The 25,138-nt window shown below is 40.8% G+C and overlaps 1 protein-coding gene and 1 pseudogene across 9 annotated transcripts in view; both read left to right on the forward strand.

Annotated features, from left to right (window-relative positions):
• The window catches only part of ZNF81 (zinc finger protein 81), a 109,958-nt gene that overhangs the window by 59,926 nt on the left and 24,894 nt on the right, over nt 1-25,138 (forward strand). For 4 of the 9 annotated variants that reach the window (XM_025982471.2, XM_072743257.1, XM_072743254.1 and 1 more), the window contains one exon: nt 19,978-20,104. In XM_025982471.2, the coding sequence (XP_025838256.1) occupies nt 19,978-20,104 (127 nt within the window). Of the gene's footprint in view, nt 1-19,961; nt 20,105-24,243; nt 24,276-25,138 lie in introns of all 9 variants that reach the window. The other 5 variants (XM_072743252.1, XM_072743255.1, XM_072743253.1 and 2 more) reach the window with 3 other exon arrangements.
• Nucleotides 18,015-19,081, forward strand: LOC112907226 (calponin-1-like; annotated as a pseudogene).

Consider the following 25,138-nt stretch of genomic DNA (forward strand, 5'->3'; position numbering starts at 1 on the left):
TCTAGTGTCTTCTATTACTGTTATACACTCATGATCATCCATTTGGTCAAGACCTGGTAAAAGAGTAGCAGGGTTTAGGAGATTACATCTTCTAAGCACAATATTAGGACTGGATAATAATGTTTATTCATAATTAGATGGGGTACAAATAAATACTAGTCTTGTGTACTTGTAAGATAGCTGTCATAGCATGTGGGACATGCAAATAAATCATGTGATCCAAAGTAAGGGCTTGAGTCTTTTCACTAAGTATGGTGGCTGCTTCCACCACTCCAAAGCATCTGGAACCTAAAAATTGCCACTGGTGTATAGTTTAACCCCATCTTTTGAGTTAAAGCTCCACAAAACAAGTGGAAAGGTTTTTCAAGGTTTGGAATCTCCAAAGGTGGAGGAAGGAGAGACTACCCAATTTCAGTTGTTTACAAGCCTCTGCAGGTTCTAGGGACCAAGTCAGAGAGTCTGTAGATTCACTTTGCCAGTGCTCCACTGGAGGTTCTGCTCCCTCCACAGAAACTGGGATCCACTGTGTACGGTACCCCACCAGTCCCTCTGATTGTCTGAGTGTCTTATTGTAATAGAGTCTTGATTTTTTTTTTTTGGAAGATTGTATTTATTTGCTCGGGAGAAACACAGAGAGAAAAGCAGAGACATAGGCAGAGGGAAAAGCAGGCTCCCTGCAGGAAGCCTGATGTGGGACTTGATCCCGGGACCCTGGGATCACGCCCTGAGCCAGAGGTAGACACTCACCTGTTGAGCCACCCAGACATGCCATAATAGAGCCTTTCATCTACTAAATTACAGCCTTTACCTAATAACGGAGACCCTAAATATTTTACTTCAGCATGGCAATATTAGAATTTGTCCAGAGAGGCCATATGGCCTAGTGAAGCAAGGAATTGTAACAAAGCCAAAGTACCAGTTTTGCATTGCTCTTCAGTTTCAGAAGCCACTAGCAAATAATCTACATATTGAATAATTATCACTTCCCCTAGTGAAATAGACTTCACTAAGCTTTCCTACAAATGGCTGGAGTGAGTAGTAGGAGAGCCCCTTGCCATAAATACTGGAGTGCTTAAGAAGTAAAATCCTTGGGTGCCTGGGTGGTTCAGTGGTTCATCTGCCTCTGACTCAGGTCATGATCCCGGGGTCCTAGGATCAGTCCTGTGTCGGGCTCCCCATAGGGAGCGTACTTCTCCCTTTGCCTATGTCTCTGCCCCTCTCTGTGTGTGTGTGTGTGTGTGTGTGTGTGTGTGTGTGTCTCACATGAATAAATAAATAAAATCTTAAAAAGAAAGAAGTAAAATCCTTAAGAATTTAGACTCATAAGCTAGAGGAACAGAAAAAACAGAGCACAGATTATTTACAGAGACAAACTTTGCTGACTCTGGTACTAACATCAGAATAGTTGCTAAGTTAGGAACTATAGGGGCTAATAGGACAACAAATTTATTTCTCTAAAATCTTGTTACAGATCTATGTACATTGTCTGTCTTCATCAAATTTACCTTCCTTCTTTCCTGGAATTATGGGAGTATTAGAGGGTGAACTCCCTTTTTAAATTATCCCTGGTTTTCCAATTCTCTTATAATCAATTTTATTCTCTCTAATTCGGCTCTCAACAAAGGATATTTTACACATGGCCAGAGCTTATCTTTTTGGTAAGTTTCTTTTATTGATTCTAGGTCTTTAATTGAACTAATTTCATTTTCCAGGGCCCAAAGCAATACATTGATTTGTCCCAGTTTGGGATATTTTTATAGCACAGAGTGAGACTGCCACTCTCTCCCACACCTCTTTTCTTTCTAAAGGCACAGAGCCACCAAATCAGGTGTCTTTTCTGTAGGGAAGCACCATAGAACTCCGTTCAGAGTACAGAATATGGTGGTTCTTATTTTGCACAACAAATTTGGAAGCTAATCTCTTGCCAGTAGGTTTGCAGGAGAAAGTAAGAAAGCATGTTCTTCATCAGATGATTTATCTGTATGGAAACCTTGAAAGAAAGGGAGCAAGTAGAAGGCTGACCTGAAATGTCAGCAGCGTGTGTGGACCTACCACTAGATCAAAGTGACACATTTCTGAGGGAATTGCAGAATAAGTAGCATTAGTATTTACCAGAAAAGACAAACATAGTTTAGCCTGAGGGAAAGTTCTTGAACTTGTGGTTCACCAGTTCCCACCTCCAGGAATTCCTGGAGCTGTCAATTTTGAGCCATTTGCCTATTATTACCTGGCTGAGGGCTTTCTCCTGGGCTTTCCTGATTCCCTCGTTCCTTGTTCTTATCACTGTCCTCTGGAGTCTCTATAAATCTTCTTCCGGTGTCTTGGCTTCTTGCAATAATGACATACACTTTTCCCATCTGCCTTGGCTCCCTTCATGTTGCCCAGAGTAGAAATATTCCCTTACAAAATGGTTGTAACTGAGCAGTTAACACAGTGGTTTTTAGTTGCTTCTCTTCTTCGTCATCTTTCTCTAGATTGTCTTCAAATTCAGCAGCTGATGCTGGTCTGTCAATGGTCTGTCCTAGGCTGAGACAAAGGTGGGTAGTACCAGCAGGTGACTTTGATCTGCCCCTGGATCCCTTGCAGTAAATTTTGAGAAAGCCTCAACAAACTGCTGATGGACATCAACAAGGAATTCACTCATCTCCTGGGTACACTGCTTTAATTTCTCTCAACTTACTTTTAGCAGAATGGATTCAAGTATGGCCATTTGCAGGCCCTTTAAGTGGGTCCCCAAAGCCCTAAGTTCTTCCGCAGTTATGGTAGGGGGGCAGTAGATAGAGTCTTTTGGCCATGTTACCCCTTGATGCAGCAGCTTAATTCCGGTCCTGATAGGCTTGCTCCACCAAACAAGCAAAGCCTGCTGGTTGCAGAATTCTGCACATCCTCATGTGTGGGGTTGTAAACTGAAAAAAACCTTGCCACGTACTTGTGCAAACTTCTGTGGGTCTTCCCTGGGCACAGGAAGAGCAGGCCTTTGGTGAGTAACATTGGCAGAGTAGAAGGGCATTCTTCCTTTTTCAAGGCTTTCTGGGGAACCCAGGTAGCTTCCTAATGACATCAGCTTTATGAGCTTAGGAAGGGCTTCCTGTCTTCTCACCAAATCAGGAAAAATGTAGAATTAGATGACACTTTGATATCACGCATGGGAGATTTGGTATCCCGTGTTGGTATTTTTCAGCCTGCCACCTTTTTTACTGTGTCTTTTCCAAGTGACTGCTCTTGCTACTCTCTTAGCCTGTTGCCTTCAAGTGAGGACATGGTCTTTTATCCAGGTTCCCAATTATTCCTTCATGGTGTTGCTTTATCATCTCTGTTTTCCTAGCTATGTGGTATGTGGTAAGAACGGACTCTTGGAGGTGGAATCTAGCTTCTAGGTTAATCATGAAATAGGAACAGAGCTAGGGCATGAGGCACACAAACCTCTCACAGGGTTTCATTACTGGCTCAAGAAAGTTGTGCCCTTGTCCCTCTTTGCAGGGAAATCTACTAATTAATAAAACTGCCTAGCTCAGAGATCATAGCTTCCCTCTTAGCAGGAGTTAGTTTGAGACAGGAAGGGATAAAGACATCTAAGGGAAGGGGAGCAAGGAAATGGGGACAGCAGAGAATGGAGGAGAGTTTGGTAAAGAAAAAATGACTTTAATTCTTTCATTTCTTCTTCTGTTTTGCTCATTGTTTCCAGGTAATTTTTACCTTTTCCCTGGAATGATAGTCATCCCATGAACACAAGTAATTCATTTGCTGAGGCTAGGTCCTTCTAAAAACTACCACAGATAGTCAATTCGCTCAAACCAAAGGTATTGTCCTCAAGCCACTGTAATACTGGATTCTCATTCCAAATAGATCCCATTCCAAATGTTATATGGTGATACATTAGCTCTTTACAAGAAAGACCTGCAGGCAACATTCTTGGCTTACCATATTTTCCACCATCAAAGCTAGTGGTAATCCTGATGGATTTTAGGTCCTGTATTACACGTTTCCTCAAGGATAAAATCTAGGATTTGGAGGGCATGATTTATCCAGCTAGTATTTGACAAACACACAGAACTAGAAGGGAGATATTTTAAAATTCACCTTCCTCTCTGCTCAGTTCAGGAACTTTTTTTTTTTTTTTTTTTTTTTTTAGAGAGCGAGTGTGCCTGGGAGAGAGAGCAGAGGGCAGGGGAACGGGGAGAAGCCGAGGGGGAAGGATAGGGAGGGGGAAAGATCTCAAGCAGACTCTAAGCTGAGTGTGGAGCCCAACGCTGGTATTGATTTCAAAACCCTGAGATCATGACATGAGCTGAAACCAAGAGTCAGATGCTTAACTGACTGAGCCACCCAGGTGCCCCTCAGGTCAGGTCAGGATTGTTGGGGGAAATTAAAAATAAAATCTCCTGGCAACCTAGGAAATTCTTTCTACAAATGTAAAAAAAAAGGAAGGTAAAGAATTTTATTGCTGAGTGTTAAACCAGACTGTGATTTGCCTTATGAGTAATCTGCTAAAGAGATTGCAAGGACAGAAAGAAATCTCACTCTCTTTCATAGCTGAGCAGTTACAGTCCATTATATGCATGTTTTCAAGATAAATGGTAACTAGTCCTCATGGAGAGGACTTGACAGCACCATTTGCTCTACATTCTTTCATAGTTCCTCCTACCTTCCCCTGGTAAGTGGAGTGGCCATTTATGCTAGTTAATTGTCTTTATCTAAAAGGCAAAATCAAATTTCCTCTGTCTCTGTGATAAGTAGATAGTACAGTTTAAAGCCAGGTGCCCAGGCTAAGTTCCCAACATGACGGGAATCATCTTCCTTGATGTTTACATTTCAAAGCGATGGCTTCTAGGCCCCTAAGAAAAACATTCCTGGGTTGTAATGTTGACAGAAGGCTTATTTCTGTCTACATACGTATGGCCAATAGACACACGAAAAAAGTGCTCAACATCACTCGACATCCGGGAAATACAAATTAAAACCACAATGAGATACCACCTCACACTGGTCAGAGCAGCCAAAATTAACAACTCAAGAAACGACAGATGTTAATGAGGATATGGAGAAAGGGGAACCCTTTTACACTGTTGGTAGGAATGTAAGCTGATAAAGCCACTCTGGAAAACAGTGTGGAGGTTCCTCAAAAAGTTGAAAATAGAACACCATTCAACCCAGCAATTACACTACTAGGTATTTACCCTAAAGATACAAATGTAGTGATCCAGAGGAGCACCTGCACCCCAATGTTTATAGCAGCAATGTCCACAATAGCTAAAGTATGGAAAGAGCCCATATGTCTATCGACAGATGAATGGATAAATAAGTTGTGAGATATATTTTCCATATATATATGCCATAAAAAAGCATGAAATCTTGCCAGCAGAAAGTCTGCTTCTTCCTCTCCCTCTGCCCTTTGCCCAGCTCATGCATGTGCTCTCTCTATCTCAAATAAATAAATAAAATCTTAAAAAAAGAGAGAAAAGACAGTTCAGAACAAAAGACAGTCAGTGAGGCTGCTTGCAAGGCATGCAGAAATGTGAGACCCCTTGAGAATTGTCCCTTAATAGTCTCTCGAATCCCCCTCCCTTTTTAAAAGATTTTATTTATTTATTCATGAGAGATGGAGAAGCAGAGACATAGGCAGAGGGAGAAGCAGGCTCCCTGCAGTGAGCCTGAGGCAAGATTCGATTCTAGGATGCCAAGATCACAACCTGAGCCAAAGGCAGATGCTCAACCACTGAGCCACCTAGGTGACCCTCTTGAGTTCCTTTTAATTTGTAACAGATCTGACACATTCTCTTCCCTTGTATTTTTCCCCTTGCTATTTATTTGTTGAAGAAACTGGGCCATTTGCCCTGACTTAGGTCCCATGTTTTTGAAATTTACTAATTGTATTCTCGTGGTTGTTTATATAATAAACAGTTCCTGTATCTCCGTTTTAATTTGAACTGATGAATCTAGAGGCTTGAACAATTCGGATTTAATTTTTTGGCAAGAATACTTCATAGCGGGGCACCTGGTGGCTCACTGGTTGAGCATCTGCCTTTGGCTCAGGTCATGATCCTGGGTCTTGGGATGGAGTCCCACATCTGGCCCCATTCAGGGAGCCTGCTTCTCTCTCTACCTATGTCTCTGCCTCCCTCTGTGTCTCTCATGAATAAATAAATAAAATCTTAAAAAAAGAAAAGAATACTTCATAGGTAATGGTGAATGCTTGCTGATTCACACCTCTAGGAGGCACAAAATGCCTGGTTATCTCTCTCAGTGTATTCAGGAGTCGTCATCCCCAGCCAGATTGTAAAGTTCCTTTAGTCTTTTACCTAATAGTTTTCTACTTTTTGAAGATCTCTGCTTTTATTAACACCTATTAGCTGGAATACTTCTGCAAAGAATAAAGTTCCATAATCAACTATTTATCCTAAAGTGCAGCCTTAGAGGAAAGATAGTAATTTTTTAAAAATTTTTAAAGATTTTATTTATTTGAGAGAGAAAGAGAGAGAGCACAAGCAGGGTGTGGGCAGAGGGAGAGAGACAAGCAGAGTCCCCACTGAGTGGGGAGCCCAATGGGGGGCTCAATTCCAAGACCGAGATAATGACCTGAGCCAAAGGGGCAGATGCTTAATTGAGCAAGCTACCCAGGCACCCCAGAAAGATGAACATTTTAATATGAAACTCAAGTCATATCTCTTTCCTGGTATATAAAACACTTCAGTGGTGATCTACAGGCATATGCTGGAGGTATCTCAGGTTCAGATCCAAACCATTGCAATAAAATGAATATTGTATTAAAGCAAGTCAAATGAATTTTTTTAATTCCCTGTGCATATAAAAGTTATGCTAAACTATACTGTGGTTGGGCAGCTCCGGTGGCTTAGCGGTTTAGCGCTGCCTTCAGCCCCGGGGTGTGATCCTGGAGACACGGGATCAAGTCCCACGTCAGGCTCCCTGCATGGAGTCTGCTTCTCCCTCTGCCTGTGTCTCTGCCTCTCTCTCTCTCTGTGTCTCTCATGAATAAATAAAATCTTTTAAAAAAAACCTATACTGTAGTTTATAGAGTATGCAATACCATTCTGTCTAAAAAAAAGTACCTTAATTAAAAAATACTTTATTGCTCAAAAATAGTAACCATCACCTGAGCTTTCAGCAAGTCATAATCTTTTTGCTGGTGGAGGATCTTGCCTCAGTGTTGATGGCTTTTGACTGATCTGGGTGGTAGATCCAGAAGTCTGTGGTGGCTGTGGCAATTTCTTAAAATAAGACAACAGTGAAGTTTGCTGTGTCGATTGACTCTTCCTTTCATGAATGATTTCTCTGCAGTGTGTAATGCTGTTTGATAGCATTTTACCCACAGTAGAATTTCTTTTTTTTTAATAAATTAATTTTTATTGGTGTTCAATTTACCAACATACAGAATAACACCCAGTGCTCATCCCGTCAAGTGTCCCCCTCAGTGCCCGTCACCCATTCACCCCCACCCCCCGCCCTCCTCCCATTCCACCACCCCTAGTTCATTTCCCAGAGTTAGGAGTCTTTATGTTCTGTCTCCCTTCCTGATATTTCCCACACATTTCTTCTCCCTTCTTTTATATTCCCTTTCACTATTATTTATATTCCCCAAATGAATGAGGACATACACCCACAGTAGAATTTCTTTCAAAATTGGGAGTCAGTCCTCTCAAACTCTGCCACTACTTTAGCAACTAAATTTATTTATTCTAAACCCTTTGTTGTCATTTCAGTAATCACAGCATCTTCACCAGGAGTAGATTCCATCTCAAGAATCCACTTTTTGGTGCACCTGGCTGGCTCAGCCAGTAGAGCATGTTATTCTAGATCTCGAGGTCGTGAATTCAAGCCCTATGTTGGGTGTAGAGCTTACTTTAAAAAAAAAAAAGAAGCCATTTTCTTTGCTTATCCATAAGAATCAACTCCTCATCCATTAAAGTTTCATTGTGAGACTCTCACATCTTCAGGCTCCCCTTCTAATTCTAGTTCTCTTGCTATTTCTCAGCATCTGCAGTTACTTCCTCCACTGAAGTCTTGAACCCTTCAAAGTCATCCATGAGGGTTGATTGGAATCAACTTCCTCTAAACTCCTGTTAATGTTGATGTTTTGACCTCTTCCCATGAATCATAAATGTTCTTAATGGCGAATGGTGAATCTAGAATGGTGAATGGTGAATCTAGAATGGTGAATCCTTTCCAGGTTTTCAGTTTACTTGCCCAGATCCATCAGAAGAATCACTATCTATGACAGCTGTAGTCTTACAAAAATGGGTTTCTTAAATACTAAGACTTGAAAGTTAAAATTACTCCTAGATCCATGGGCTGCAGAATGAATATTATGTTAGTAGGCATGAGAACAACATTCATCTCATTGTACATCTCAATCAGAGCTCTTGGGTGACCAGGTGCCATTGTCAATGAGCAGTAATGTTTTGAAAAGAATCTTCTATTCTGAGCAGCAGGTCTCAAGAGTGGGATTAAAATATTCAGTTGACCATGTTATAAACAGGCTGTAATCCAGGCTTTGTTGTTCCATTTATAGAGCACTGGCAGAGTAGATTTAGCATCATTAAGAGCCCTAGGATTTTCAGAATGATAAATGAACATTGGCTTCAACTTTTAAGTCTCTAGCTTCATCAGCCCCTAACAAGAGACTCAGCCTGTCATTTGAAGCTTTGAAGCCAGGCACTGACTTCTTTTTAGCTATGAAAGTCTTAGATGGCATCTGCTTTCAACAGAAGGCTGTTTCATATACATTAAAATATGTTTTTTAATGTAGCCATCTTCATTAATTCTGTGAGCTGGGTCTTCTGGATACCTTGCTGCAGCTTCTCCATCAGCACTTGCTGCTTCACCCTGCACTTTTATGATGTTAAGGAAATGGCTTCTTTCCTTAATCCTCATGAACCAACAACCTCTGCTAGCTTCAGACTTCTCTTTTTTTATGAATTTATTTTTTATTGGTGTTCAATTTGCCAACATATAGAATAACACCCAGTGCTCATCCCATCAAGTGCCCCCCCTCAGTGCCCGCCACCCAGTCACCCCCACCCCCCGCCCACCTCCGTTCCCCCACCCCTAGTTTGTTTCCCAGAGTTAGGAGTTTCTCATGTTCTGTCTCCCTTTCTGATATTTCCCACTCATTTGTCTCCTTTCCCCTTTATTCCCTTTCACGATTTTTTATATTCCCCAAATGAATGAGACCATAAAATGTTTGTCCTTCTCCCATTGACTTATTTTACTCAGCATAATACCCTCCAGTTCCATCCACGTTGAAGCAAATTGTGGGTATTTGTCGTTTCTAATGGCTGAGTAATATTCCATTGTACACATAAACCACATCTTCTTTATCCATTCATCTTTCGATGGATACCGAGGCTCCTTCCACAGTTTGGCTATTGTGGACATTGCTGCTAGAAACATCGGGGTGCAGGTGTCCCGGCGTTTCATTGCATCTGAATCTTTGGGGTAAATCCCCAGCAGTGCAATTGCTGGGTCATAGGGCAGGTCTATTTTTAACTCTTTGAGGAACCTCCACACAGTTTTCCAGAGTGGCTGCACCAGTTCACATTCCCACCAACAGTGCAGGAGGGTTCCCCTTTCTCCACATCCTCTCCAACATTTGTGGTTTCCTGCCTTGTTAATTTTCCCCATTCTCACTGGTATCTCATTGTGGTTTTGATTTGTATTTCCCTGATGGCAGGTGATGCGGAGCATTTTCTCGTGCTTGTTGGCCATGTCTATGTCTTCCTCTGTGAGATTTCTGTTCATGTCTTTTGCCCATTTCATGATTGGATTGTTTGTTTCTTTGCTGTTGAGTTTTCAGACTTTTGTTCTGCACCCTCCTCACCTCTCTCAGCTTTCACAGAATTAAATAGAGTTAGAGGATTGCTCTGGACTATTAGACTTTGGCTAAAGGGAATGTTTTTGCTGATTTGGTCTTTTGTCCAGACCACTAAAATTTTCTCCATATCAGCAAGAAGGCTGTTTTACTTTCTTATCATCCATGTGTTCACTGAAGGAACACTTTAAATTTCCTCTAAGAACTTTTCTTTGTGTTTACAACTTGGCTAACTGGTGCAAGAGGCCTAACTTTTGGTTTTATCTCCAGTTTTGACATGTCTTCTTCACTAAGCTCAGTCTTTTCTAGCTTTTGGTTTAAAGTGAAAAACATGTGACTTTTCCTTTCACTTGAACACTTGAAGGCCATTGTAGGATTATCAATTGGTCTAATTTCAATATTGTTGTGTCTCAAGGAATAGGGAGGCATAAGGAGAGGGAGAGAGATGGGAACAGTTGGGCAGTGGATCAGTTAGATCACATACATTTAGGGACTCCTGGATGGCTGAGCAGTTGGCCATCTGCCTTTGGCTCAGGGCGTGATCCCCGGATCTGGGATCAAGTCCCACATTGGGCTCCCTGCATGGAGCCTGCTTCTCCCTCTGCCTGTCTCTGCCTCTCTGCCTCTCTGCCTCTCTGTCTCTCTCATGAATAAATAAAATCTTTAAAAAAAGAGAGCACATACATTTATCAGTTAAGTTGACTGTCTTATATGGATGTATTTCATGGTACTCCAAAACAACTACAATAGTAACATCAAAGATCACTGATCTCAGATCACCAAAAGAAATAAAATAATAATTAAGTGTGAAATACTGCAAGAATTACCAAAATGTGACATATAGATGCAAAATGAGTAAATGTTGGACAAACAGCACTGATAGATTTGCTCAATGCAGGGTCGCAACAAGCCTTCAATTTGTAAAAAATGCAGTATCTGCACAATGCAATAAAGTGAAGCCCAATATAACAAGATATGCTTGTATTACAAAAAGAATTTGCACTGTTTTCATGATCAGACTCTAACATACTTCCTTGGATTTTTCTCTTAAAATCACCTGCCTCACATATTTTATATAGTCTTCTCTCCTTTTTACAGAGCTATTCATTCTTTCTTTAATTACCATGTATTTTCCTTTCTCCATACCTTTCTCTTTGTCTTTTCTAGAAAATATTTCCCCCATTTATCTCCATCATACTTAATGTTTTCCCCCAAGATTCTATTTAAACTATCCAAGTCTAAGGACCCTAAACCTATACCCCCAGTAGAACTATTTTCTCTTTGGGGCCCACAGTGTACCCTAAATATATTTCTAATTTGCACTTTTGTTTTCTGTGTTTTTTGAAACTGAGTTATATTAGAAAGACATTGGATTATGTATAGTTTGATGAGTTTTGACGAATATATATGTGTAACCATCATTCAGACTAAAATACGGAATAGGTCCATCACCCTTTTGACCAGTCAGTATCCTACCTCTGAGAACCATTTTTAAGATTTTTAATCACTATATATTAGCTCTGCTTATTCTTTTTTAAAAGATTTTATTTATTTATTCATGAGGGACACAGAGAGGGAGAGAGGCAGAGACACAGGCAGAGGGAGAAGCAGGCTCCATGCAGGCTCTCATTGACGTGGGACTCAATCCTGGGTCTCCAGGATCATGCCGTGGGCTGAAGGTGGTGCTAAACCCCTGAGCTACCCAGGCTGCCCCTGCTGATTCTTTTTTTAAAAAAGATTTTATTTATTAGAGAGAGAGCACAGCAGGGGGAGTGGCAGAGGGAGAGGGAGAAGCAGACTCCCCGCTGAGCAGGGAGCCCAATATGGGACTCCATCCCAGGACCCTGGGATTATGACTTGAGCCAAAGGCAGAGGGTTAACCAACTGAGCCACCCAGGCACCCAGCTCTGCTTGTTCTTGATTGTCATATAAATAGAATCATTTGGTCTGTGTTTGGCTTCTATTTCTAAAATAACAAAATATTTTGGAGAGTCATTCAGGCTGTGTCTGTCACCAGCTCTTTTCTTTTTATTGCTGAGTATTCCATTGTATGAATCTACCACAATTTGTTTATGCAGTCATCTGCCTTTGAACATTTTGAATGTTTTAGTGTTTGGCTATCATGCATAAAGCCTGGTATGAACATTATTGTAGAATTTTTCTGAGTGAATATGTTTGCAACTTATTTTAGTAACTACCAAGGAATGTAAACACTAGATTATAGGGTGGTTGTATATTTAACTTTATTAGAAACTGCCACACAAGGTTCTCCAGTGATGATTCAGTTTACATGCCTATCAGCAATTTTTAAATTCTTTTTTAAAAAGATTTATTTATTTATTCATGAGAGACACAGACTGAGAAAGAGAGGCAGAGACACAGGCAGAGGGAGAAGCAGGTTCCTCACAGGGAACCCAATGTGGGACTCGATCCTGGATCCTGGGATCGTGACCTGAGCTGAAGGCAGGCACCCAATTGTGGAGCCACCCAGGCGTCCCAATTTTTTAATTCATTACTAATTTTAGCTTGTCTAGTGAGCATATAGTGCTATTTTCAGTGTAATTTAAATTGAATTTTCCTCATATTCTTTGAGTAAATACCAATTAGTGCAATTTCTAAGTCATATAATTCAATTTTTAATTTTTTGAGGAACTTCCATACTTTTTTCCAGTTATACACCTTTATGTTTATGGAAGTATTATTTACAATAGTCAAATTATAGAAGCAGCCCAGTGTCCATCAATAGATGAATGGACAAGAATGTGCTATATACATACAATAGAATATTACTCAGCCACAAAAAAGAATGAAATCATGCCATTTGCAGCAACATGGATGGATCTAGAGAGTATAATGATAAGCAGAATGAGTCAGAGAAAGACAAATACCATATTATTTCATTCCTCTGTGGAATTTAAGAAACAAACAAAAAAAATAAAGATAAACAGAAAAATAGACTCTTAACTAGAGAACAAACTGCTGGTTACCAGAGGGGAGGTGGGTGGGAGGATGGATGAAATAGGTAATGGGGATTAAGAAGTGCACTTGTCATTTTGAGAACTGGATGATGTATGGAGTTGTTGAATCACTATATTGTACACCTCGTACTAATATAACAATGTATGTTAAATGTACCAGAATTAAATTTTTTACAAAATAAATACATTGCATTTTCCTCATAAATAATGATGTTGAACATCTTTTCATATGCTTTATTGGCCATTTGTAGATCTTTTTTGGTGTCTGTTCAAGTATTTTACCCATTTTAAAAAGTTGGGTTATGTTTCTTTTTGTTATTACTTTGTAGGAGTTCTTTCTACATTCTTACTATGGGTGTTTTATATATATATTACAAATATTTTCTCTGTGTCTTGATTTTTCATTTTCTTAATGGCATCTTTTGATGAGCAGAAGTTTTAATTTTGGTAAAGTCCCGTTTATCAAAATTTTCTTTTACATTTGTTTTTTGTCCTATCTCAAGAATTCTTGCTTGACCCAGTGTTGCAAAGATATTCCCTTATGTTTTCTTATAGGGCACTTTTAGTTTTAGGGTTTTTTTTCCTTTTTTTGATTAAAATATATCTAACGTAAAATGTCATCTTAGTTTCAGGTGTGCACCATCTTGATTCAACAATTCTATATATTAGCTCTCAGTACAATAAATGTAGTCACCATATGTTATTACAGTATCATGGACTATATTTCCTATGCTGTACTTTTCATCTCATGATTTATTTATTTTATAACTGTAAATTTATATCTCTTAATCCTCTTTATCTGTTTCACCTGTCCCCTCTCACCTCCCCTCTGGTAGGGAACAAGCACCAGTTTGTTCTCTGTATTTAAGAGCTTGTCTTTTCATTTCTTTGTTCATTTGTTTTGTTTTTTAGATTCCACATGTAAGTGAAATCATATGGTATTTGTCTTCTCTATCTGACTTATTTTACATAGCATAATACCCTCTAGGTCCATCCATGTTGTCACAAATGACAATATCTCATTATTTATTATGGCTAAATAATATTTCATTTTATATATCCCACATCTTCTTTATCCATTTATCTATCAATGGACACTTAGATTGCTTCCATATCTTGGCTATTGTAAATAATGCTGCAATAAACATAGGGGTACATGTATCTTCAAATTAGTGTTTTCATTTTCTTTGGGTAAATACTCAATAGCAGAATTGCTGAATCATATGATATTTTATTTTTAAATTTTTGAGGAACCTCCACACTGTTTTCCACAGTGGCTACACCAATTTCTATTCCCACTAACAGTATACAAGGGTTCCTATTTCTCCACATCCTCACCAACACTTATTATTTCTTTTTTATTCTAGCTATTCTGACAAGTATAAGGTGATATCTCACTGGTTTTGATTTGCATTTCCCTGCTTATCAGTGATGTTGAGCATCTTTTCATGTATATCTTTTTTGGAAAAATTTGTATTTGGGTGTTCTACCTATTGTTAAATAAGATTATTTGGGGGTGTTCTTTTGGTGTTTAAGTTCTTCATATGTTTTGGATATTAACCCCTTATCAGATATATCATTTGCAAATATCTTCTCCCATTCACTAGGCTGCCTTTTTGTTTTGTTGATGGTTTTCTTTGCTGTGCAAAAGCTTATTTTGGTGTAGTCCCCATAGTTTATCTTTGCTTTTGTTTCCCTTGCCTGAGGAGACATAACTACAAAAATGTTGCTAAGACTGATATCAAAGAGATTACTGCCTATGTTTTCTTCTAGGAGTTTTATGGTTTCAGGTCTCACATTTAAGTCTTTACTCCATTTTGAATTGATTTTTGTGTATGGTATAAGAAGGTGATCCAGTTTCATGTTTTGCATATAGCTGTCCACTCTTCCCAACACCATTTATTAAAGAGATTTTCAGGATGCATGGGTGACTCAGTGGTTGAGCCTCTGCCTTTGGCTCAGGTCGTGATCCCGGGGTCCTGGGATCGAGTTCCACATCAGGCTTCCCTCAGAGTCTGCTTTCCCTCTGCCTGTGTCTCTGCCTCTCTCTCTCTTTCTATGTCTCTCAAGAATAAATAAATAAAATCTTCAAAAAAGGAGAGAGATTTTCCTTTCTCCATTGTATATTTTTTGTCTCTTTTGTTGTAAATTAATTGACCATATGGGTCGTTTTATATCTGGGCTCTCTCTTCTGTTCTGTTGAGCTATGCATCTGTTTTTATCCTAATAACATACTGTTTTAATTATCATAGCTTTGTAATAGTTTGAAATCTAGGTTATGATACCTCCAGCTTTGTTCTTTCTGAAGATTGCTTTGGCTACTCAGGGTCTTTTGTTATTCCTAAATGTTTTAGGTTTGTTCTGTTTCTATGAAAAATGCCATTGGAATTTTGATAGGGATTGCAGTGAGTCTGTGGTTTGGTTTTGGTAATATGGACATTTTAACAATATTAATTCTTCCTATCCATGAGCCAGAATATCTATTTTCTTGTCTTTCTTAGTTTTCTTCATCAATGTTTTATAATTTTTAATATATAGTTCTTTTATCTCCTTGGGTAATTTATTCCTAGGCATTTTATTCTTTTTTCTTTTTCTTTTTTTTAACCTAGGTACTTTTCTTAGTGCAATTATAAATGGAATTGTTTTCTTAATTTCTTTTTCTGGTAATTCATTATTAGTGTATAGAAATACAACAGGTTTTTATATATTGATTTTTATGTCCTGCAACTTTATTGAATTCATTTTTTAGTTCTAACATGTTTTTTAGTGGAGTCTTTAGGGTTTTCTATATGTAATATGATGTCATCTGCACATAGTGACAGTTTTTCTTCCTTTTTGATTCAGATGCCTTTTATTTCTTTTTCTTGCCTAATTGCTCTGGCTAGGACTTTCAGTACTCTGTTGAATAAAAGTGGCAAGAGTGGACATCTTTGTCTTGTTTTTGATCTTAGAAAAGCTTTCAGTTTTCCACTGTTGATTATGATGTTAGCGGTGGGCTTGTCATATATGGTTTTTACTGTGTTGAGATATCTTTTCCCTATACCTGCTTTATTGAGTTTTTATCATAAATGGATGTTGAACTTCATTAAATGTTTTTTCTACATCTATTGAGATGATCATACAATTTTTATCCTTTATTTTGTTAATGTAGCATGTCACATTGATTTGCAGATGTTGAACCATCCTTGTATCACTGGAATAAATCCCACTTGTTCATTTTGTATGGTTCTTTTAACGTATTGTTGAATTCATTTTGGTAATATTTTGTTGAGGATTTTTGCATCTGTATTCATCAGGGATATTGACCTGTAATTTTCTTTTCTTGTGGTATCCTTCTCTAATTTTGGTATCAGGATAATTTTGGCCTCATTAGATGAATTTCGAAGTGTTTCCTATTCTTCTGTTTTTTGGAAGATTTTGAGAAGGATTTGTATTCTTCGAATGTTTGGTAGAATTCATTGGTGAAGCTGTTTGGTCCTGGACTTTTCTTTGTTGGGAGGTTTTTGATTACTGATTCAGTCTCCTTATTAGTATTTGGTCTGTTTAGATTTTCTATTTCTTCATGATTCAGGCTTGGTAGGTTGTGTGTTTCTAGGAATTTATCCATTTCTTCTAGGTTGTCAAATTTGTTCACACATAATTGTTTATAGTATTCTAATTGGTTATTTTTATAGTTCTTCTCAGTTGAACTATCCTATTATTCTTTCACTGTGAACATATTTTTCTTTATGTTCTTGAGCATACTTACAGATAACTGGTTTAAAATCCTTTACTGCTGATTCCAGCATTTGAATCAGTTCAGGGTCAGTCTGATTGCTTTTCCTCTTGAGCCTCTTTTATTTCTCTTGATACCTTTCTCTCTCTTTCTATGTTGATTATTTTCAGTTGTATCTTGGTTATTGTGAATAATACTTGTAGACATTTTGAATTCTGTTTTAGTTCCCCTGAGGATCGCTGAGTTTTTGTTTCATTTAGTTTAGCAAGCACTTAATTTGGCTGGACTCAAATTGGAAACTGTCTCCTCTGTGATGTGATAAATCAAATTTTAGTTAATCTGTGTAGTCAACCAGAGATTAGGAAGAGTTAACACACAGAATTTATGTGCCTTTTTCTGTCTAAATTCTCCCTTGACTTTCTGATGGTCATGATGACTGCAAAACTCCCTGATTCTTCAAGTAGTAAGAGTGAAGTTTTTCTATTGGAATTTCAGTTAGCCTGCATAGCAGTGACTAGGTCTGTTTACAAGTAAAAGGCTGTAAATTTGGTAATCACATCCAGTTCCATCTCTTCTCCTAATTATCAGTTCTCTTCCAGTAAATAGCTGATTTTTGTTGCTATCAGCATCTCCAGATAGTTTTTTAAAAATATTTCGTTCAGAGTATAGTTATTAACTATATGAAAGTTGGTCTGATAAAATTAATCCAGTCATACTGGAACTTAATTATTGTTAATTTTTTATGTGGTGTAAAGTATTGGTCAAGGTTTGTTTTTTTTTCCTCCAAAACCTATGTCCATTGTTCCAGCACAATTTTTTGAAAAGACTTTCCTTTCCCCATTGAATTACTTTGGTGCCTTTGTCAAAAACAGTTGTCCATATGTGTGTGGTTCTGTTTCTGGACTCTACCCTGCTCCATTGATATATCTGTCTGTACTTAGGTCAATACAACACTGTCTGAAGTATTGTAGCTTTATAGTAAGACTTAACATTGCATGTAAATCCTCCATACTATTCCTTGCTTTGGGTATTCTAGGTCCTTTGCATAGCCATGTAAACCTTAACATTTCCTTGCCTGTTTTTACCAAAAAGTTGACAAATAATTGAAGAAAGAGAAGACAAATGAGTATGGTGATAGAAAATTTCAGCAACACTCAGCTGCTTTGATTTATATATTATAGAATACTACAGCCATCCACAGTTGAATATAGTTCTTTTCTAGGGACACATGAAACATTCTCCTAGATAGACCATATGTTAAAATCATACAGAGCATATTTTCTGACCACTATAGGATTAAATTAGAAATAAGCAATAAAAAAGCATCAAGAGAAAATGCCATATTTTTAAAGAATTAATTAAAGCAACAGTAGAGGGAGCTATGTAAAGTTAAAAGAAAAAAAGTATGCATGCTTCCTTCTAGAAGTTATAGAACACAGACAGATGGAGTCTTAGCTGCTGCCTTGGTCCTCCGCACCCCCGTCACTGCTGCCTACCACCAGCCAGCATGTCCTCTGCTCACTTCAACCAGGGCCCTGCCTATAGGTTGTCTGTTGAGGCCAAGAACAAGCTGGCCCCAGAAGTATGACCACCAGTGTGAGCAGGAGATTCGAGAGTGCATCGAGGAGGTGACAGGGCACCCCATCAACAACAACTTGATGGATAGCCTCAAAGATGGCATCATTCTTTGCAAATGCATCAGTAAGCTCCAAGCCAGGCCCCATGAAGAAGGTCAGTGAGTCGACCCAAAATGGGCATCAGCTGGAAAACATCGGCAACTTCATCAAGGCATCACCAAGTATAGGGTGAAGCCCCATGACATTTTTGAGTCCAGTGACCTGTTTGAGAACACCAGCCACACCCAAGTACAGTTCATCCTGACAGCCCTGGCTAGCATGGCCAAGATGAAAGGGAATAAGGTAAACATAGGGGTCAAGTATGCAGAGGAGCAGGAACTAAAATTTGAACTAGGGAAGCTAAGAGAAGGACAGAGCATCATTGGGCTACAGATGGGCACCAACAAGTTTGCTAGCCAGCAGGGAACGATGGCCTATGGCACCCAGCACTACCTTTGTGACCCCAGGCTGGGCCAACACCAGCCTCTGGACTAGGCCGCCATCACCAGCAAGGGAGCCAGCCAGGCCAGCCTGACTGTACTGGGGACCAAGTGACAATCTTCAAGTCAGGGTTAGGCATGGAGCATTGTGACATACTCAACACCAGTCTGCAGATGGGCAGCAACAAGGGGGCCTCACAGCAGAGCATGACAGCATATAGGCTGCTGTGCCAGGTCTATGACCCCTATGACTGCCTGAAACCTGAATACTTAGACCTGGGTGAGCCTGCCCACAACCACCACCCACCAACTACTACAATTCTGCCTGGGGCCCTGGGCCCTGGGCCCCCTACTCTGTCTTTCCTCCAGGGAGGCTGGCTGCTGCGCTCAGCAGGGCTGAGCAGGCCCCACCAACCTCCTCCCCCTGCATGGCATCCTCCAGCCCCCTGGCACCTGCCTACAGGGTTATCACTGGGAGGCCCCCTGGCACCTCCCTACAGGGTTAATACTAAGGGGCCCTCCTCCTCAGAATTCTTCAAAGTCCAACATCCAGCCAGGTGTTCCCAGCAGCACCCAAAGGACTCACTGAGCAAAACTACCCCTACCTGTCCCCTGACTCCCTCACAGGTGGGTACCCAGGACAGGAAGTTCCCCCTAAGCAAAACCCTCAGAGCCCAGGTTCAGCCTGCCCCCACCCCATTCCTGCAGTGAAAGCAAACTGCATGCTCAGACACCCTACAGACACACATGGTTTGGTTTGCAATGACTGGCATTTGTGGATGTGACAGTGGCATTTGTAACACTAGCACTTTTTTTTCTCCTTCATTAGAGCACAATAAATGGCTGTAAAGTAAAAATAAAAATAAATGAAAGTTCTAGAATACAAACTTCCTATTTAAATGAACAACAAGGAGCACCTGGATGGCTCAGTCACTTAAGCATCTGCCTTTGGCTAGGGCCATGAACCCAGGGTCCTGGGATCAAGCCCAGCATCCGGCTCCCTGCCGGGGCAGAATACAGGCAGATGGAACCTGCTTCTCCTCCCTCCCTCTACCTGCTGCTCCGCTGCTTCTGCACTCTCTTTCTCTGTCAAATAAATAAGATATTAAGAAAAAAACTTAAAAAAATAAATAAAAATAAAATGAACAGCAAAATAGGATCAAGGTCAAATCTTGTACAAAATTATTATTTTTAAAAAGAAAGACTGACTCAATGTATACAATGAATGGCAAAAACGTACGATGAGATATTTGTAAGCTACACATTGCCTATACCTAGGTATTTCATAGGCATATGGTATAAGCATGTTCTGGCAGAAAATCATTAAAAATAATTTCTTACTGATCCTCTCCCTATCCCCAGTGCTGACCATGTCACCTTGAACAGGATTGTATTGTTACAGCTCTCAGTGTCATTCGAGGATGTGACTGTGGACTTCAGCAGAGAAGAGTGGCAGCAACTGGACTCTACTCAGAGACGCCTGTACCAGGATGTGATGCTGGAGAACTACAGCCACCTGCTCTCAGTGGGTAAGCATAGCCCTCCTAAGAATCTACAAGGAGCACATTACAGGTAAAATTGTATCCTGAATGTAAAATAATGTTGGAAGTCCTAACCTCCAGTACCTTAGGATGTGATCTTTTTTGAATTAGGGTCTTTACAGAAGTAATCAAGCTTAAACGAGGTCTTTAGGGTGGGTCCTAACCCAGTATGACTGGTGTACTTAAAATAAGAGAAATCTAGACACAGAGATGGACATACACAGAGGAAAGACAATGTGAAGACACATAAGGAGAAGAAGATACCATGTCACTGGAGTGATGCATCTATAAGCCAAGAGATGCCTGGGGCCACCAGGAGGTCAGAGAGAAGCATGGGACAGTTCCTTCCTATTTTGAAGGTTCTTCTTCAAAAAGAGCATGGCCCACTGACACCTTGATTTTGGACTTCTGGCTTCCAGAACTGTGAGACAGTAAATTTCTGTTATTTCGAGCCATCTTGCTTGTGCTACTTTGTTATAGCAACCCTAGGAAACTAATACAGATTTTTGCACTTGGGAAGTGGGAAGCTGCCATAACAAATACTGAGAAAGAAATGGAGGTGGCTTTGGGATTGGATAATAGGTAGAGGCTAGAAAGGTTTTAGGTGCTTGATTGAAAAAGCCTAGACTGCCTTGAAAAAAATCACTGCTAGAAATAATGAACATTAAAGGGGCTTTTGGTGAGGTCTCAGATGGAGTGAAGAGCATGTTACTGGAAGCTGGAGGAAAGGAGATCCTTATTACAAAATGGGAGAGAACTTGACTGAATTGTGTCCTGTTGGGTGGAAAGTAGAAATTATAAGTGATAAGCTTGGATATTTATTTTTTAAAAGATTTTATTTTTTTTATTCATGAGAGACAGAGAGACGTAGAGACAGAGACAGGGAAAAGCAGGCTCCCTTCGGGGAGCCCAATGCAGGACTCAATCCCAGGACCCCGCAATCAGGACCTAAGCCAAAGGCAGACACTCAACCACTGAGCCACCCGGGCATCCCTAAACTTGGATATTTAGCTGCAGAAATTTCTCAGCAAAATGTTAAAGGCATGGCCTGTGCTTTCCTGTGCTGCTGACAGTAAAATGTAGGAGGAAAGAGGAACATTGGAGAGGAATTATTAGTAAAAAGAGAGAGAGAGAGAACCAGAACTTGAAGATTTGGAAAATGCTCAGCCTATCCATATTGCAAAAAATGAGATGGACTCTGAAAAGAACCCCAAAGATGTGGGCAACTAATTGCTAAAGAGATCAGATGTATCACTTGTGGATACCATCAACCATGTCATTAGAAATGCTGCCAGCTTAGACTGAAGAAGACAGGAAAAAATGAGGGGGCTGGAAGACATCTGGGATTCTACAGGTAGAAGATAGGCTGGGAAAAGTGTTTGTGCACACACATCAGCCTTCAGAAGAGGGATGAATGATTGACTCCAGGGATGGTTCTGAGGCCAACAGTGCTGCTGCTGCCACCGCAGGCCCAGAGGGCACAGGCTGGGAAAATGGGATGTGACAGCCCATCCTGACTTACCAATAAATCCTCAGTTCCAGAGGGCAAGCCACCGACTTGCTTCCAGGCCCGAAGGGGCAGAGCCACCACCCAGGGTTAAGGGGATGGAGTTGCTGCATCTAATCTGAGATCACAGCTTCATGCTCTCTTGAATTCTCTCTTCAAAGTGCGTGTCAGCTTTCCCTTCCGGTACTTGTGAAGAGTTGCAGTTGTGCCATTACTTAGCCTTAGAAGGACTTTGCCACTCACCCTGGGCTGCATGCCCAAGCAACACAACTCCAAGGAGATTCAGGCTCAGTGCTCCAGGGGCTGCTACTGACCACACCATCTGCAGGCTGGGGCTTGATCAGAGGATGTGGGTCCCCTGTGAGTGGCACCAGGGAGTCTCTACCTCTTGCCATATTTCCTGTGTCCCACCACTATGAGGATTCAGCACTGGACTCTTCCATGCTCACTAACCATTACTAAAGGAGTCCTTGTAAGTTTCCTTTCTTCCACTGACTAATATGCTTAAATTCAATGAGCAAGTAAACTGAGACCCAGTAGCAAGCCAGAAGCTGGTTTTCGACAGGAGAGCAGTTATCCTCAGAAGGTAGCAGGGCTTTGTTCAAAAATCCTAAGATTTGCTCTGTGGTTCACATATAAGGGCCTGCCAAAAGCTCCCTTCCTACCTGCCACTGACACTTCAAGTACCCCTGGATCTGCCCAATCATAGGGCCCAAGTGGCAGAGAAGCTTATATGACAGTCTGGGACCTGTTGCAGAGCCTTTTGTTCTGGGCTCTGCTCAGTTTGTGTGTGCCTGGGTGACTCAGTGGTTGAGCATCTACCTTTGGCCCAGGTCATGATCGCGGGATCCTGAGATCGAGTCCCTCATTGGGCTCCTCCCCACAGGGAGCCTGCTTCTCCATCTGCCTATGTCTCTGCCTCTCTCTCTGTCTCTCATGAATCAATAGATAAAATCTTTAAAAAAAAACTAGCAGTTTTTTTGGATCACCTGGTAAGTGAGCCAGAGTGACACACTCAAATGAGTAATATTACTGCCTCTGAAGTCCATAGAGGCCCAGTAGGCATTGTCCCTCTTTTTACTTGTAGGAAAAGCCAGAGGCAAAAACTTATTCTTCACTTAGAAATTTCTAGGGGCATCTGGGTGGCTCAGTGGTTGAGTGTCTGCCTTTGGCTCAGGTCGTGATCCTGGGGTCCTGGGATTGAGTCCCACATCAGGCTCCTCTCAGGGAGCCTGCTTCTCCCTCTGCCTATATGTCTCTGCCTCTCTCTCTCTGTGTTTCTCATGAATAAATGAGCAGTCCAGTGGGTCCCTACCGCTCTACCTCTAGAAATTGCCCTGAGGTGGATGGCCCCTACATTTTTGTCAGATTTATTTCCTACCCTCTGACATACAAATACCTTACCAATAAATAAGTCAAGAGTGGTTACTACTTCTCATTCATCAGGTTCTGTCAGCATAGTGTCATCAGTGTAATGGACCAATGTGATACCTTGTGTAAGAAAAAGTCAGTCAGGATCCCTGCAGACTAAATTATGACATAGGGCTAGAGGGCTGAAATACCTCTGAGGTAGGACAGTGAAGGGGTGTGTGTGTGTGTGTGTGTGTGTACACACACACACACATACATATATAGTTGGCCTTGCCAAATGAAAGCAAAATGTTTCTAGTAGTCTTTACTAACAGTTATGGCAAAACAAACCCCCACACATTTGCCAAATCAGTAACTATTCAGCAGGTCCCAAGGGGTGTTAATTTGTTTAAGCATTGAACCTGAATCAGGTACGGCAGCTGCTGCTGAAGTTACCACCTGGTTAAGCTTTTGACAAGCCACAATCATTCTCCAAGATCTGTTTGTCCTCTGCACAGGCCAAAGAGGCAAGTGGCATAGGGATATGGTGGCACTCACTACCCCTGCATCCTTCAGGTTCTTGATGGTGGCCCCAATCTCTGCAGTTCTTACAGGAATGCAGTACTGCTTTTGCTTTACAATTTTCCTAGTAGAGGTAGTTCTAGCGGCTTTCAGTTGGCCCTTATCACCTTAATAGCCCTCACCCTGTGGTTCAGGGAACCAGTATGGGGATTCTGCCAATTTCTGAGTATCTGTGTTCTAATTTTGCATTGCTGAACCAGGAAGATAACTGCAGGATGGATTGGGGGGCCTGCTGGGTGTCCCCTGTCCTCCATTGTGAGATAGAGCTGAGCTGAAACTCAGTTGATCGCTTCTCTCTCATAAGCCCCTCTGCTGTCTGGTGGGCCACGGTGACATCTTGGGTCTCCTGGAATTCATGTCAATTCAGAACTGGTATCCAGTAATCTCTGAAAAGCCTCATTATGTCTTCTCCCTCCCTGCAACCTGACAAAGGGCTGTAAATTCCTTTAGGGAAGAGAAAGTTTAGTAGTCTACATTTTGACAGTGTAGTGGGATCCTTCCTCAAGGGACCTGGGCTCCCCTTCATTCAAAAGACTTTGGATCTGTAAACTGACAGAAGTCTGAATATTGATTGAGGAGCTGAGACTGTTTTTATGTTTCAAATTACACTTCTGGTCACTTGATCTAGAACTCTTTTTTTGCACATCAAGTAAGAATGTAATAGACTGTTCATCTATTTCTTTTCTAGGGGACATCATGATCAACTGGCCAACACCATGGGTCTCTGCAAGTCAGATTATTCTGATCACTGCTTTGACAATGCTGTCCGTTATAGTTACCATGTCCACCTTTCATTTAGCAATTCACTGCCTCCATTTGGCCCTTGTCACCCCAGTATCCAATTACTCGTATTGCATTGGGGTTTCCCAATTCAGTGGCAGCAGTTCCAGTTATAATTTGTGTCCTCCAGAGAAGAGCAGTCAAAGAGATCTTCAAGAATACTGAGCCACACACACACACACAAATTCTTGTGTCCCAGTTATGGTGACAGGCGTGGCTTCTGGACCCTCCCAGGGTGGGAGAACATGTCTTACATGATAAATCCACTCTAATGCACCAATTTCCCCAAGCCTTTGGATGCCTTCCTCTATAGTATAGAGAGTTTTTCCAAAGCACTTCTACATTTCAATTGCATTTCATACAGGCCACGTTTTGATCCATGTTTCAGCCAATCAAACAGAATGTTCAAGCCCTGTCGAACCCCTCAAGCAGCAACATTAAATTCAGAATCTCCTTAGTGCAAACATACCAATACATTTGGCCTGATCCAACTTTATGTTCTTTCCATGATCCCACACTCTTAAATATCCATTTTCACCCAGATTTCCCAGCTGTCTGGATAAATTAGACAAATAGTGCAGTTCTTTTGCACTTCCTCATGGATTACACTATACCTCACCCTTTGTACCCTGATGGAACTCGAGTCTAGTTCTAGGTCTAGAAGCAAATAAGGGTAGTAGGGGTAGGTCGTGAGAGAAATCAGCAGTACCTTGCAAGGCAGGTACCTCAGAGAAGGCCACTGAGGGGTCCTTGGGCAAGGTAGGGTTAATCTTCTCAGATGGGGGTAGGAGGGCTGCTTCTAC

Source organism: Vulpes vulpes, chromosome X (assembly GCF_048418805.1).
Source record: "Vulpes vulpes isolate BD-2025 chromosome X, VulVul3, whole genome shotgun sequence".
Taxonomy (NCBI): domain Eukaryota; kingdom Metazoa; phylum Chordata; class Mammalia; order Carnivora; family Canidae; genus Vulpes; species Vulpes vulpes.